The sequence below is a fragment of the Paramacrobiotus metropolitanus genome, unplaced genomic scaffold, assembly GCF_019649055.1.
Source record: "Paramacrobiotus metropolitanus isolate TYO unplaced genomic scaffold, Prichtersi_v1.0 Parri_scaffold0000128, whole genome shotgun sequence".
NCBI classification, from domain to species: Eukaryota; Metazoa; Tardigrada; class Eutardigrada; order Parachela; family Macrobiotidae; genus Paramacrobiotus; species Paramacrobiotus metropolitanus.
The window spans coordinates 162,543-175,869 of record NW_026570348.1 but is presented as its reverse complement, the minus strand read 5'-3'; the positions used below and the strand labels follow the sequence as shown (position 1 = coordinate 175,869).

The 13,327-nt window shown below is 43.0% G+C and overlaps 3 protein-coding genes across 7 annotated transcripts; all 3 read right to left on the bottom strand.

Moving 5' to 3' along the window:
* Window positions 1–2,054: 2,054 nt before the first annotated feature.
* Window positions 2,055–3,768, bottom strand: LOC129598752 (galactoside alpha-(1,2)-fucosyltransferase 1-like). The gene is given in 4 exon segments (XM_055496791.1): window positions 2,055–2,125; window positions 2,128–2,646; window positions 2,831–3,215; window positions 3,674–3,768. Coding segments are annotated over 3 exon segments (897 nt in total). The 5' UTR covers window positions 3,138–3,215; window positions 3,674–3,768.
* A 4,982-nt stretch (window positions 3,769–8,750) lies between these two features.
* LOC129598733 (galactoside alpha-(1,2)-fucosyltransferase 2-like) lies at window positions 8,751–10,766 on the bottom strand. Of its 4 annotated transcripts, XM_055496768.1 has the most exons (4): window positions 10,293–10,766; window positions 10,157–10,235; window positions 9,713–10,097; window positions 8,751–9,586 (listed from the first exon to the last, which is right to left on the bottom strand). In XM_055496768.1, exons 3-4 carry the CDS (start codon window positions 10,017–10,019, stop codon window positions 8,931–8,933), a joined length of 963 nt encoding a protein of 320 aa, XP_055352743.1. In that variant the 5' UTR covers window positions 10,020–10,097; window positions 10,157–10,235; window positions 10,293–10,766; the 3' UTR covers window positions 8,751–8,930. The 4 variants fall into 4 exon arrangements, with proteins under 4 accessions (XP_055352743.1, XP_055352744.1, XP_055352742.1 ...); XM_055496769.1 differs by lacking the exon at window positions 10,157–10,235 and having other exon boundaries at window positions 9,713–10,108; XM_055496767.1 differs by lacking the exon at window positions 10,157–10,235.
* Window positions 10,767–11,163: 397 nt separating this feature from the next.
* Window positions 11,164–13,096, bottom strand: LOC129598748 (mediator of RNA polymerase II transcription subunit 15-like). 2 transcript variants are annotated; one of them, XM_055496786.1, is made up of 4 exons: window positions 12,887–13,096; window positions 12,705–12,789; window positions 12,546–12,597; window positions 11,164–11,762 (listed from the first exon to the last, which is right to left on the bottom strand). In XM_055496786.1, the coding sequence occupies exons 1-4, from the start codon at window positions 12,955–12,957 to the stop codon at window positions 11,596–11,598; spliced, it is 375 nt and encodes a 124-aa protein (XP_055352761.1). In that variant the 5' UTR covers window positions 12,958–13,096; the 3' UTR covers window positions 11,164–11,595. The 2 variants fall into 2 exon arrangements, with proteins under 2 accessions (XP_055352761.1, XP_055352762.1); XM_055496787.1 differs by lacking the exon at window positions 11,164–11,762 and adding an exon at window positions 11,776–12,103.
* Between the last annotated feature and the right edge of the window lie 231 nt (window positions 13,097–13,327).

The window sequence follows — 13,327 nt, the reverse complement described above, 5'->3', positions numbered from 1 at the left end:
AAGTATACAAAGTATATGCTGCACCGACACGTACTGGACAATTTAGAGCCCTGCACGAGCAGCAAAAGTGCTGCTCAACTCGCTCGTTTCTGCTTTTTTAAACTTCCTGCTCGCTCAGCTCGCTCGCGCCCAAACCGCCGCTCGCTCAACTCGCTCGTTTTCAAATTTTTCTTTGCTTCCGCTCGCTCAACTCGCTCGTAATTTTATTTTGGCAAATCGGCTCGCTCGTGAGATCGGCAAAAATTTACGTATCAACATTTTTGCACGAATTAATTATACCAAACTTTTCACCAACACAAAAACTCAGTAAGTGTAATTGGATGTTCAGAGACAATCACTTATATCTCCATACTGGTAGTCCATTTCATCACAGTTTTCCATTTTTTCGCTAATACATTTCTCTAATTTTCAACTGGATGTAGTTTTCGTAATTCAGCCTGAAATAAATACGTATAATAGAATGCATGCTCGAAAATTAAAATGCGCCTTTCTTAGGAAGCATTCAACTGGTTCATAAACCCGTCAAATAATGTTTTTGTTGGCTACGAGTACAAAATATCAAAAGTTAGTCCAGAGTCCCAACCGGTCTAGAAAAGTTGGTACTGTAAATCACTTCGCGCGAAGCGCGAAGGTGACGGTGGTTTAAGATCGTTTTCAGGTCGGTCATTGTAATTTAGTACTAGAAACTTCTCCAGTTCGCACAATGTCAGCCTGTAGGCTCGCGAGTGCTCGCACCCGACCATCCTGCTCGCTCGGCTCGTTCGCAATTTTTTTTCTATTGCTCAGCTCGTTCGCAAATTCGCAAAACGACGCCTGCTCGCTCGAAGTGCTCGCGAGCGCCGAGCGCTCGTGAGCCGAGCCGAGCGGCTCGGCTCGTGCAGGGCTCTACTGGACATCCGTAAATTCTGGTTGTCAGATCAGAAATTGACTTGGAGCTGCAGACGTGCGCTCTCGTTCTGACCAATAAAATTTAATCGAGATCACCAGGAAGGAATTACCACATTACTTTGATATCTAAGGAATGCATTTTGTTTATGGTAAACGAACATGGTCGCACGAACTTAGTATATGGAAAATGGACATTTTTGCCAGCTTGTGGCATACATTTTTCTATAAGCACGGAAAACTTTAACAACATGCAGCTGCACTTTTCATTACACTACTCGTGTGTTAAATCGTACACGTTATAGAACATCACAAAAAGTACAATACATCTGCCGTATAGTTCAGTAGGGAAATCAGTACAGCAACTTTATCTTGTGGTCATTCTACCGTTCGATGTATATAAATTGTATTCGGTGGTCTTGACCAAATTAAGTCATAGCCACGTTTTTGCACTTTCCAGCTTTTGTATGCAGAACGAACTGAATGAGCGAGCTTTGTCACCATACGGGTAGAAGAAATTCCATATACGTACTCTGTAAACTGTTGTGCAAATGCCACCATGCAAGTTAAATACGGTACAATATCTTCTTCCCAACGAAATTGCAGTTACTTTTTAACGTACGAAATTAGTAGCTAATTAGTTAATAAGCAATATTATTGCGATAACGAACTTCCATATAACTTTACAAACTGACACTTAAAAATGATTGCAAGCCGCTGCAAACGGCTGAAAACGTGCTTTTTAATTCATTTTTGATGGAATTCCCACGTGTTCTTATAGGTCGACATTCGTCAGCTACACGGTGAATATAATCGTGAATCTTTTGCTGTTCTGATGACAATAGCAAGTCAAAGAACAGTACAGCCGTTTACAAAACCGCCCACAACTATGCTCAAAACAAAATGTTGTGATTTGAATAAACAAAAAATATTCGAATCAAAACATACAGTATTCCTCATTTTGCACCCACAATAACAGTTATGTAGTTGTCAAGAAATCAGAATTTTTAAAAATACACTCGTACCATAATCATGTTTCATCATATCTGGAAGCACGAAATACGTGCTAGCGGCAAGCAGCCGGCCAAATTTGCCAAACAGCGTAAATACTAGAGCACAGTAGCCGATTCTGAGTTTCTGACCGCTTGCACTGTTGCGCAGTCTTCCATCTAATTATCACCATGCCATGCAGGGAAAAAATAGTCTTCTGCTGCAACTCCTTCTGCAAAGTCACTGCCATTTTTGGCCAGTCCTTAAAATAGAAAACCTCTTGAGCATCGCTAAGGTAAGACGACCACCAGCTATAGCTGCCCACACTCATCACCATCACATCCATAAAGGTCATTATAGCCATGTCCACTTCGGCCGCATTGCCGTGGACGAAGACAAAGTTGGGCTCGCGGAATAATCGCCGACAGTAATCCAAGTCGTTGCTGATAACGAAGACGGTGTCAAGGTAACGGCGCTGGATGCGCAGCGCCATGCGCAGCAGATACTCTTCCGTAGCGGCCACGTGGCCATGAGCGGTCTGAGCGGCGTCACTGACGATGTCGCCCCGCCGCACATGGATCCCTACACGTACCGGCTGTATGCGGTTAAGAAACACGCCACGCCTGCTCAGGTTGCTCAGTCCGTCCAGGATGGCGTTAATAGCTTCCTGTTGGATAGTTTCTTTGAAGGTCAACAGCGCGCGGATCTCATGAGACGCATCATGGAAGTACTTCCACGATTGGCCGTAACCAGATAATGCTGCAGCTTGATCTGGGAATCAAGAGCTCACGTTGTGAAAGACAGGACTGAATTTTCCCGGACCTAATTCATCTGCAAAGTATCGGCCTAAGGCATCAAAAAATAACTTTAATGTTTCTAACAAAGTCCTACGTTAGAAGTACTCCAGCAAGTGTTTTAAATTCATCGTCTTTTCGCGCCAATTCTTCAGGCTTACCAAGAGTCTGCGCTTTACGTGAATTGTTCGGGAAAAGGACGGACCGGTTAAGGAAACCGATGTCCATCCCTTCAAAAAGGTCCAACCTAGAGTCGTGGGTAATGCGTACTGGAATCCGGTCATTCTTTCGAGCACAGCCGACAAGCATGGCAGACTGGAACATGAAATTTCCCAGTCCTCCATCCACCGGCTGATAAGTCACGAATCTGCGCAAGGATGATCCGTTGAGCATGTTGTCGTAGGCAGTTTGGAACGATGTGCTAAGCTGAATGTGGTACTTCTTAGCCCTTTCTATCCGACCAGCCATACGATTTAGCAAGTCGCAACGAAGCTGGGTCAGGTGTGTGTTCAATACTCTGCCGGATCTTTCCGATGACCGACACGTCTGCAATGAAACTGTGCAGTTTCATCATAATTTTATTTATAGTTATGGGCTTATGGCCTATTGGTACACTTGCTGACTCGGATTGCCTGTGCCTTTCGCTCCTGTCTACTCAGCAGTAAAACTCCACCTGGACACTGGTACAGCCAACAGTGTGTATGTACAGTGTATATGGCGCACCAGCCCCATCAGGGCACCCTTTGCGGGTCAAAATTTACGAAAGTCTACTTGTTAATAAAAAGGAAGAATAGATGAACTTACATACAGTATTGAGCTAAAACTGCACACGAAGTTTGCTCAAAACGCTGTCATATGCAAAGGTCAATCTGCACGCGCGGCAATAAATAGATTAATTGTAACTGCAGAGCACGTACAGTACTTGGACGTTTGCAAGAGAACGGATATTAAACAGCATCATTGGGCACTGCGTAAACCGTTAAGGTCTAATAATTATAGCCTACCGGATTCGCGCCCTTCGAAGTTGATGCTGACCTAATGAAACGGAAGTGATACGCGACTCGCCTCAGTGCGGGTATTAATGAAAAGCAACCAACGGAAAAAGCTAGTATGAGTGCAGTAACCATTATTCGCTGAGATGTCCAGTTCGTCATCAACTAAAGCTATGACAATCCTCCAGCAATCAACGACTGGCAGAATTCGTTATTCTGAGGTTAATTAGCAGATATCCAGATACATAACCAATATTGCATATGAGTACAAAAATTCATATAATATACTGCAGATAGTGTTATAATACATCATCATACCATAATTACCATTTAAAAAGAGCTTTTGAGGCGACAGCAGTTATCATAATAGAATACTACATTATACAGATACCAGATATTATTATATGTATACTTCAGATTAGAAGTAACTGGTATTGCATTAATAAATACTTTCCTTCCCACTACTTAAATTTTGTTGTTTTGGTATTCTGTTTCCATAACAAAATGAGAAAATTACAGTAATAATATCTTTATCTTTATATATTCATATACAAACCTACCGTCCAAAACGTAATTACCATGGATAGATCTGTAAGTACAATACAGTAATTAAGTAAGGATGGTTTTAAAAGTAATTCAATTTCGAACTGCCGGACGACTGCCGGAACAGTCCATAAATTAAAACCTGACCTTTCCAATACACCCGTGCCGAGCACGAATGCGCGAGGCTCCTTGTTATCATAATACAAGAAACAGCCTCGGCTTCGCCTCCGCATTTCTTGGGTTCTAAACTCCTAGGCCGGTTTACGGATTGTTAACTTAGAACGGATAAATCTGAAGAGCCCGATAACAGAAATTTTGTAAAAAAATGGATGTTTTGGTTTCGTGCAGTCGAACGCAATTACTTTGACTTTACAGATCATTTTTTGTTAAATTTTCGTAGCGAAAACCATCCGAATCTAATCACTCACGAGAGTACCACATTACAAACTAAAAGGACGCTAAGACTGGACAATGGTGCTAGATAGGTCACCCACTAAGAACTTAGCGGGCCCTGTTCTATTTTGCTCAGTAATATTGCAGTTTGGTCATACGTTCACCTAACGGGCTCTGTGCACTAGACAGTAGTGGTAACTCGGTCACTAGATTATTTAACGGAGTTCGTGCACTATACAGTAGTGGTAGCTCGGTCACTAACTAGATCACTTAACGGAGTTAACGATCTCGGTCACTAGATCACTTAACGGAGTTCGTGCACTGGACAGTAGTGGTTGCTTGGCCACGCGTTCACCTAACGGGCTCTGTGCACTGGACAGTATTGGTAGCTCGGTCACTAGATCACTTAACGGAGTTTGTGCACTGGACAGTAGTGGTATCTCGGTCACTCTTTCACCTAACGGGTTCTGGGCACTGGACAGTGGTGGTAGCTCGGTCACTTACTCACCTAGCGATTTTTTGACGCACTCAATCACTAGGTGAGTGACTGACCGAGCTCCACCTGTCCAGTAAGAAAAATCGCTAGGTAAGGAGAAAAATCGCTAGGTGAGAAAGTGACCCTGCTACAACTACTGTCCAGTGCGCAGAGCCCGTTAGGTGAGCAAGAGCAAAGCCCGCTCGATGACTCACTCACCTAGAAACTCCGCTCAGTGGGCAGTTATGGTGTTTCGGTCACTCACTTGTCTAGTAATTTTTCTTACTGGCCAGTGGTGGTAGCTCGGTCACCCACTCATCTAGAGATTCCGCTCATTGTCAGTGGTCGGTGATAGTGTTTCGGTCACTCACTCGTCCAGTGATTTTTCGTATTGATTTCATATTGATATTTTTACATTTTATATCGGTTGATTTTAAACGTGTTTCGAGCTCGGCAACACCGGCAGCAATGTTTGAATAACACGAGTGTTTGAATAAGTACAATAATTTATTTATTTTTCGGTTTAATTAGTGTAATAATTATTTCAATTGGTATTTTGTATTGTATCTAGGCAAGTATTTCTAAGTTTCAAGGTGACCTTTAAGATGGGTTGGATCAATCTGGTCTTGATGCCGGCTTGATGCCGGCTCGATATTTTCATAAAAGAAACACATGCCGGCCACTTCTGAACTATCCCGGATCTAATGGCGTTGTCCGTTTTTCCAGAAGTTTTATGGTTATAGAGATCTCAAAACTATGGGGCGCCGCGCGTAGTATAGATCTTGTACTTAATATAGTAAGAAGTACTTAAGTACGTAAAAACACATTCGAAACGTTTCCAGGTTACAGAATTTTTCAGGTACACATCGAGCACCTGCCTGTATTACATACCGAGCTGATTAAAAACGATTTTACAAATGAGACCCAGATCTAGACATTTCCGTAAGGCAGAGTATAAAGGACAATCAAAACAATTATAAATAATTATATAACGGGCATTCTAAAGAGGCACCACGACATTTTTCAGACACAACGCGAAAACTAACGGCCACTGAAGACATATGTATGTTGCACAACGAATGACAATTAATTGTTGTATACAACGGAGGACATCTCGTTTATAATGGTCAGGTTGAGACCATTAAAAGCTGCTACAACCCATGTGTTGCCCTTACGGTTGGGCACAAATAACTGCGACCACAGAAAGTTGCCGCGGTAGACTTGCACAATTGCGTTCGATGAGGCCAGGTTCCAGTCATCTGGAGTTTTACGAGCTTCGAAGTCGTAAACCACAATTTTATAGTCGCCTGCCAACTGTTTTTTGATCATGGTAATGTCCAGCAAATCGCCGGCATAACAGTTATCCATCAGTCCGTCGGCACTTACACTTGAACCGCTGTATTCTACCCGACCGCGTTGACTGCTGTTGGAAACTGGGCCTTCGACAACCAAATCCAACCAGCGCACCCAGCGGTGCTCCTGGATCATTAAAACGCGCACTTCACCTTGACTTGAGCAGTCGACGTCGGGGATAAGGCCATGGAATAGCTCTGGCATTTCTTTGCCGCCCAGAACAACGAAAGTAAACTGTTTAGCTTGATAGCCCTTGCGCGTGACGAGTGCGGTGTAATAACCAGTAGTGAAACTGCTGACGCTCCATTCACCACTGGCCGATGTCTTAGCACTGAGAATAATAGGACCACTGACATTGTTAATGCCGTAGCGAAATTCAATTTTTGCGCGAGACGCAGGTGGTTCTTCAGCACGGGAAAGGCTGATCTTTCCGCTCACTGTTCCACTTCCGGTGAATATGTTGCGGATGAACAATAGAGGTTCCATGGAAGATCTTGGTTGAAAGCTAAACTGGCGCTGGACGTTGTTCACAGTTATTGGATAATATCCTTCAGAGTGGAATGTTATCCCGTAGGTGCCATCTTTTGGTAAAGATAAAGTGAATTCTCCAAAGGAGTTAGTTTCTGTTGTTTGACCTTTGAATGGCAAATCCCCATCGCTGTACAGGGTAGCCACAGCGTGCACAGTGATGTTATTAAGTTCCTTTAGCGTATCAGCATCTCGCACAAGCCAGGTGACCTTTGCCTTGCCGTCTGCAATTACAAAGGACGAAGGAATATATGGTAAGTACCTTCCAGAAAAAGAAGTCAAGGGTACCTTCCAGAAAAAAAAGTCAAGGGTATAACGCAAATCAAAACAATCGCCGAAAACGTCGTTTTGCTTATTACTAGAGAATAGCTTCTGGGAGAAACAGTAAAATTAACTTAATACAGTAGCTTTGCAACAAACTCGACAAATTTACTGTCAAGTCTTGAGGTGGCGGTAACATTTTTAGCATTCGGGAATTAAGGTCTTAACAGAACGACGTACCGTATGGATACTCGCATGGGAGACAAGCCGGCTGGCTCAGCGTCGGCGTGGGAATAAAACTGCTAGTGCTCGTTGCCAGCAGCTGCAATGTATTGGAATACTGACCACATACTATACCGCCAAATCTAAGAAAAATCAGCCACAACGAAGAACAGAAATACGAGTTCATTTTGGATCAGTGTCCACAATGGCAAAGTATGAACTTTCAGTGTTAGCGTTAAGTGAATATGATCCTGGCATTATTATAATATTATTATTTTAAACATTGCTGGTCCCGTGTTTTATAGCAGACGACATGTAGGTACTTACCGCAGCAACCGGCATGTAGGTACTTACCGTAATTTTTATTGCTGCAGTGTTGCATGCTCCTTTTGTTGCGGGGGCATTAAATGCAAATGTGTGCATCTGATGGTATGTTCTAAGCTTGAGTTCAGAGGACGGCTACTGAATCACTGAATAGACTATTTGCAGTTGAAATTGAAGTGCACCTGCTATTGGCGTAACAAACTCGTTATTATCCTGTTCACTGTTACGGAACTATTAGGCTGCTGCATACGAAACACCATGTAGCTAGTTGGCCATTAGGAACACAGCCGGCACTAACTGATCCAGTTATTGTATAGCCAACTACCAGTACCGACTCGAAATATACATAGCTGGACGAGAGTGACCCAATAACAAGCAAAATATTAGAAAATATTCAAATGTTTCCGCATTCATTCCTAATCAATTCACGTGCCTGTAGGTTTCCGTCGGAAACGCTCCGAAGGAGCACTGCATTTGATCATTCTGCCTCGGTAAGTATCTGGTTTTGAAATGGCACGAATCACAGGTTTGTTCACTGACACGTCAAGCATGCATGACTTAAAACACTGTCCATAGTCCTTCAGTTACCACTTATTTTAATCCTTAGTATACAGACCTTAACTGAGCACACCTGCCGAATGAACGGAAGTCACGAAACTGAAAATATTGTCCAGTAGTTAGAACCAGCTACTCGAATTAAACCGTTACCGCTCTCCACTGGTCACCGCTATCGATTGAACAAAACCAGCTATACAGATACATAGCTCACAGTCTCACATTGTGCAAAGGTCGATTTCGCATAGTTTAAGTTATAAATTTTGCATTTACAGCAATACTCTTTGACATTTTTCGATTTTTCATGCAAAACAACGAAGTTTCTAGTTCCTGTGTGATCTAATGGTGGCGTCAGTTTCGTTCCAAATGCTGGGTTAGCGTGATCTCAAAACTACTGGAAGGTCGCGCGTAGTATAGCCTTTTTCTCAATATACATTAAAGCTTTCTAATGTTCATTGAGACTGATACAGGTACTTGTACTTGTAGTGTCTCGTATTTTAACTTTGTTTCACGACATCGGAAAGCACGACGAACAATTTTGACAAATTAAACAGCGTAGATGATAATAAAAGAGTCGATATTTTTTCGCTTGCACACTGTTGCGCAGTCTTCCGTCTAATTATCACCATGCCACGCAGGAAAAAAATAGTCTTCTGCTGCAACTCCTTCTGCAAAGTCACTGCCATTCCTCGGCCAGTCCTTAAAATAGAAAACCTCTTGAGCATCGCTAAGATAAGACGACCACCAGCTATAGCTCCCAACACTCATCACCATCACATCCATAAAGGTCATTATAGCCATGTCCACTTCGGCCGCATTCCCATCGACGAAGATGAAGTTGGGCTCGCGGAATAATCGTCGGCAGTAGTCCAAGTCGTTACTGATGACAAAGAAGACTGCGTACGGGTACCGGCGTTGGATGCGCAGCGCCATGCGCAGCAGATACTCTTCCGTGGCGGCCACGTGGCCATGAGCGACCTGATCGGCGTCACTGACGATGTCGCCTCGCCGCACATGGATCCCTACATGAACCGGCTGCATGCGGTTAAGCAGCACGCCCCGCCTGCTCAGGTTGCTCAGTCCGTCCAGGATGGCGTTAATAGCTTCCTGTTGGATAGTTTCTTTGAAGGTCAACAGCGCGCGGATCTCATGAGATGCATCATGGAAGTATTTCCACGATTGGCCGTAACCAGATAATGATGCAGCTTGATCGGGGAAGCGAGAGCTCACGTTGTGAAAGTCAGGACTGAATTTTCCCGGACCTAATTCCCCTGCAAAAGTATTGGCCTAAGCATCAAAAAATAAGACTTTAATGTTTCTAACAAAGTCCCACGCTAGAAGTACTCCAGCAATTGTTTTAACTTCATCGTCTTTTCGAGCCAATTCTTCAGGCTTACCAAGAGTCTGCGCTTTACGTGAATTGTTCGGGAAAAGGACGGACCGGTTAAGGAAACCGATGTCCATTCCCTCGAAAAGCTCCAACCTGGAGTCGTGGGTAATGCGTACTGGAATCCGGTCATTCTTTCGAGCACAACCTACAAGCATGGCAGACTGGAACATGAAATTTCCCAGTCCTCCATCCACCGGCTGATAAGTCAGGAATCTGCGCAAGGATGATCCGTTGAGCATGTTGTTGTTGACAGTGTGGAACAATTTGTGCTGTTGGATGCGGTACTTTTTGGCCACTTCGATCCGACCAGCCATACGATTTACCAAGTCGCAACGAAGCCGGCTCAGGTCTGTGTTCAGTACTCTGCCGGATCTTGCCGGTGACCGGCACGTCTGCAATGCAACTTTACAGCTTCATTATTTTATTTATGGTTAGGAGTACACGGGCTCACTCGGACTGGCTGTTCTCTTTCGATCGTTACTAGTGAAATTCCAGATGCTTATGCGCAGTTGCGCACCTGGCCATGGATACTGGAAAGTACGTCTAATGGTAAGATATAACGGTTTGTATGTTACGCATCAGCCTACCAGATTTGTGCCTTTCGAAGTTGCTGATGCTGACCAAACACAACAAAAATTATACGCAAAACGGCTCAGTGCCGGTACCAATAATAAGCAACCAGCGGAAAAAGCTATTATGAGTGCAGCAACCAAAATTCGCCGAGATGCCCAGTTCGTCATACTACGGTAATTCTCCAGTAAACGGTACTACACACCGATTGACAGAATTCGCTATCTTAGGTTAGACAGATATCCAGATGCATAACGGATAGCATATGTAAATACAGAAACTCAAAGAATACAAGAACATGAAAATAATTGCGGCAAATAGTCGGGTAGTAAGTACATCATCATACTCTCTCGAAAACAACCTTTAGGGACAACATCACCTCTTGCATAATTTTAAGTACTCTTATTACCGTATGCATAACTATATTGGAGCCTGTAATATATTCCAGATTTGGAGTAACTGGTGTTGCATATTAATACGACGTAAGTACCCTTTTTCACTTACTGATTTGTTGTCTTGGTATGCTGTTTCCATAACAAAAATACAGAATTGTACAGTACCTACATAGATACGGATGCAAAACGTTACCAAGGAACCAGTATACACAAATACATTACATACCGATTACCGAGTAATTAGAGGTCTAACCTAAGATTACATGCTCAGCGAATCTTCCCCAGTACCCGTTGCCAACGACTTCGACATCGTTAAACGTCACCGAAGATTCCCGGGTGCCTTTCGCTATCGTTGAAGCTAACGGCGCTAGTCTTAAGCCAACAGCGCCGTTGAATTTAAGCACTGGGAAGCAACAAAGTTTTCAGTTCGAAAGCCCCGACAGGTTTTTTGCTTCAAACAAAAACCGAGGCCGACGGTGAGCATTACCCATCCTCAGTGCAGCCTGTATTTATGTTCTGCTACCTGATCAACAGGAAACAGCTCAGATCTCATTAAAAGTTTAAAACCAGTAACAAAAAACTGCTTCGGCAAGAAACAAACGAACTATTTTCCCCCTTAAAAAAACCTTGAAAAACAGGCAACATACACCAACTAACAAACCCGACAAGCGATAGCTGCACTACTTGAAATTTGATGAACACGAATCGCCTAAGTAACTACAGTCTACAATAGCACGCACAAGCCAAAAAAAAACAGAGAAAGGAGTGTAAGTAACGAAAACTCATCGCGAGTTGGGAATTATTGCGGCTGAGGATAGTTGGTGTCGGCGGCCGGCGGGCGGTTGTCCGGAGAACTGTTGCCCGTAACCGAGGCAGCTGGGCATCATGCCGGAATTTTGTCCCTACGCAGTCGTTTCCCCCGGCATCATTCCCATGGACGTCGGATAGGGGGTTCAGGCGGCTGGGTCTGCATCTCGTCGCCGGAATGAATGGGCGCCTGACCGGTGGACTGCGGCTGGGAAGCAGCGCCCATGCCGGAAACCGCTGGCTGCTGGTCAGCCTGCTGCTGAGCAGCCTGGGCTCGATTGGCTACTGCAATGTGCGACGGCAGATTCATTAAATATTAATACAGTTTATATGAACAGCGTAATGTATGTAACCATTAATTTCCTAATCAGAGTAAATTTTACTCCGATTAAGAAATTAACGGTTACATTACGCTATTATAAAATTATTACACTGTTAAACTGATCATAAAAATTATCTGTTCATTTATCTGAAATTACTTGAGAATTAGTTTAATTAAAATAAATCTAAAAACTCCGACACACTTTAATTTTAACTTTTAAGTACACGGATAAAACATACAGAATTAGGCAAACTTCGTAGCGAAATGCTTCCTAGCCAGAATCAGTAAATTGCAGGAATCCCATCTAATCGATCACACAAGGATATAAGAAATAAATTTGGACCGATTACTCGTAGTACTTAATTATGCACAATGCAGGTAAGTGTATACAGGATTATTGGATTAATGTCCGGAGAAAAGCCAAATTTTTTCCATTGTCAATAGTTCAAAATTCACATTATGATCATTATCGCAATTAAATTCCAGGAATTTATTGTATGTTCGCAGAGCGAAATAAGCTTGAATTTCTGCTTCAGTCATACAGTGTTAAAGTGCTCTATTTAAATCGGTCAGAATGAGAAGTATTTTTGTGAGTTAAAATGAGCAGTAAATTTATTCACAATACTTTCTTTGTACAATTACAAGCGAGCTGCGCTCAGTTCTGCACATGCGATCAGATGAAAAAGGAGATGAAAATCGAAAAATGAATTATTTCCGTATTATTGTTAACATAGATTGACGCTTACTTTGCTGAGGGACTTTGATCAGGCAAGCTTTGACATAATTGACGTACTCTTCCTGAAAACCACAAGTCAGCGATTGCACAGTATTCCCAGCGTTTCCAGATCCGCGATTCTATGACGAATGCAAAAATGTCAGTAGAAGGCTATACGGCGTCTACCCACCCTGCAGGTGGCTTTCAGGAAGATCCTGCTCTCCAGTTCATGCGCCGATATGTTGAAGTCTGGCGCTTTGGGCATGACTTTCTCCCTGTACAACAACAACAGCTCTACAGATCTCTTAACAGGAACAGTGGTATATACTTAATGATACTAATTTTCGAAACTACAGTAATTCCAGATCTCACATTTCGGAAATGCATTTTTTACGAAATTCCCAACTCTTCCAGTCTATCACTATTGGCATTCCTGGATTCATCCTCACAAGTCAAGTCCAAACGGTAGCCACAATCTTATCTGTCCATAAATTCCATTACCAAAAGAAGGGTGTTCTGATTCTGGAAAGAGAATCTTAGAATCCACAGTAAAATGTCAGATTGAGACAGAATCAAAATACTAGTAACTAGTATGCAAATCTACCAGATTATTATACGCATTATTGTATGTACACATTGTACAGTACTGTACTTGACTTCCACTGCAGAGTGGAGGCGGTTGCGATGTAGACAGAATCTTACTTCCGTGATGTGGGCGGTCGGCATGTAAACAGGGGGTCCTGCTTTGTTGATATTAATTTCGTAAAACTAAAATAAATCACTTGCCCGGCCTTGCGATGTAATACCCTTTAT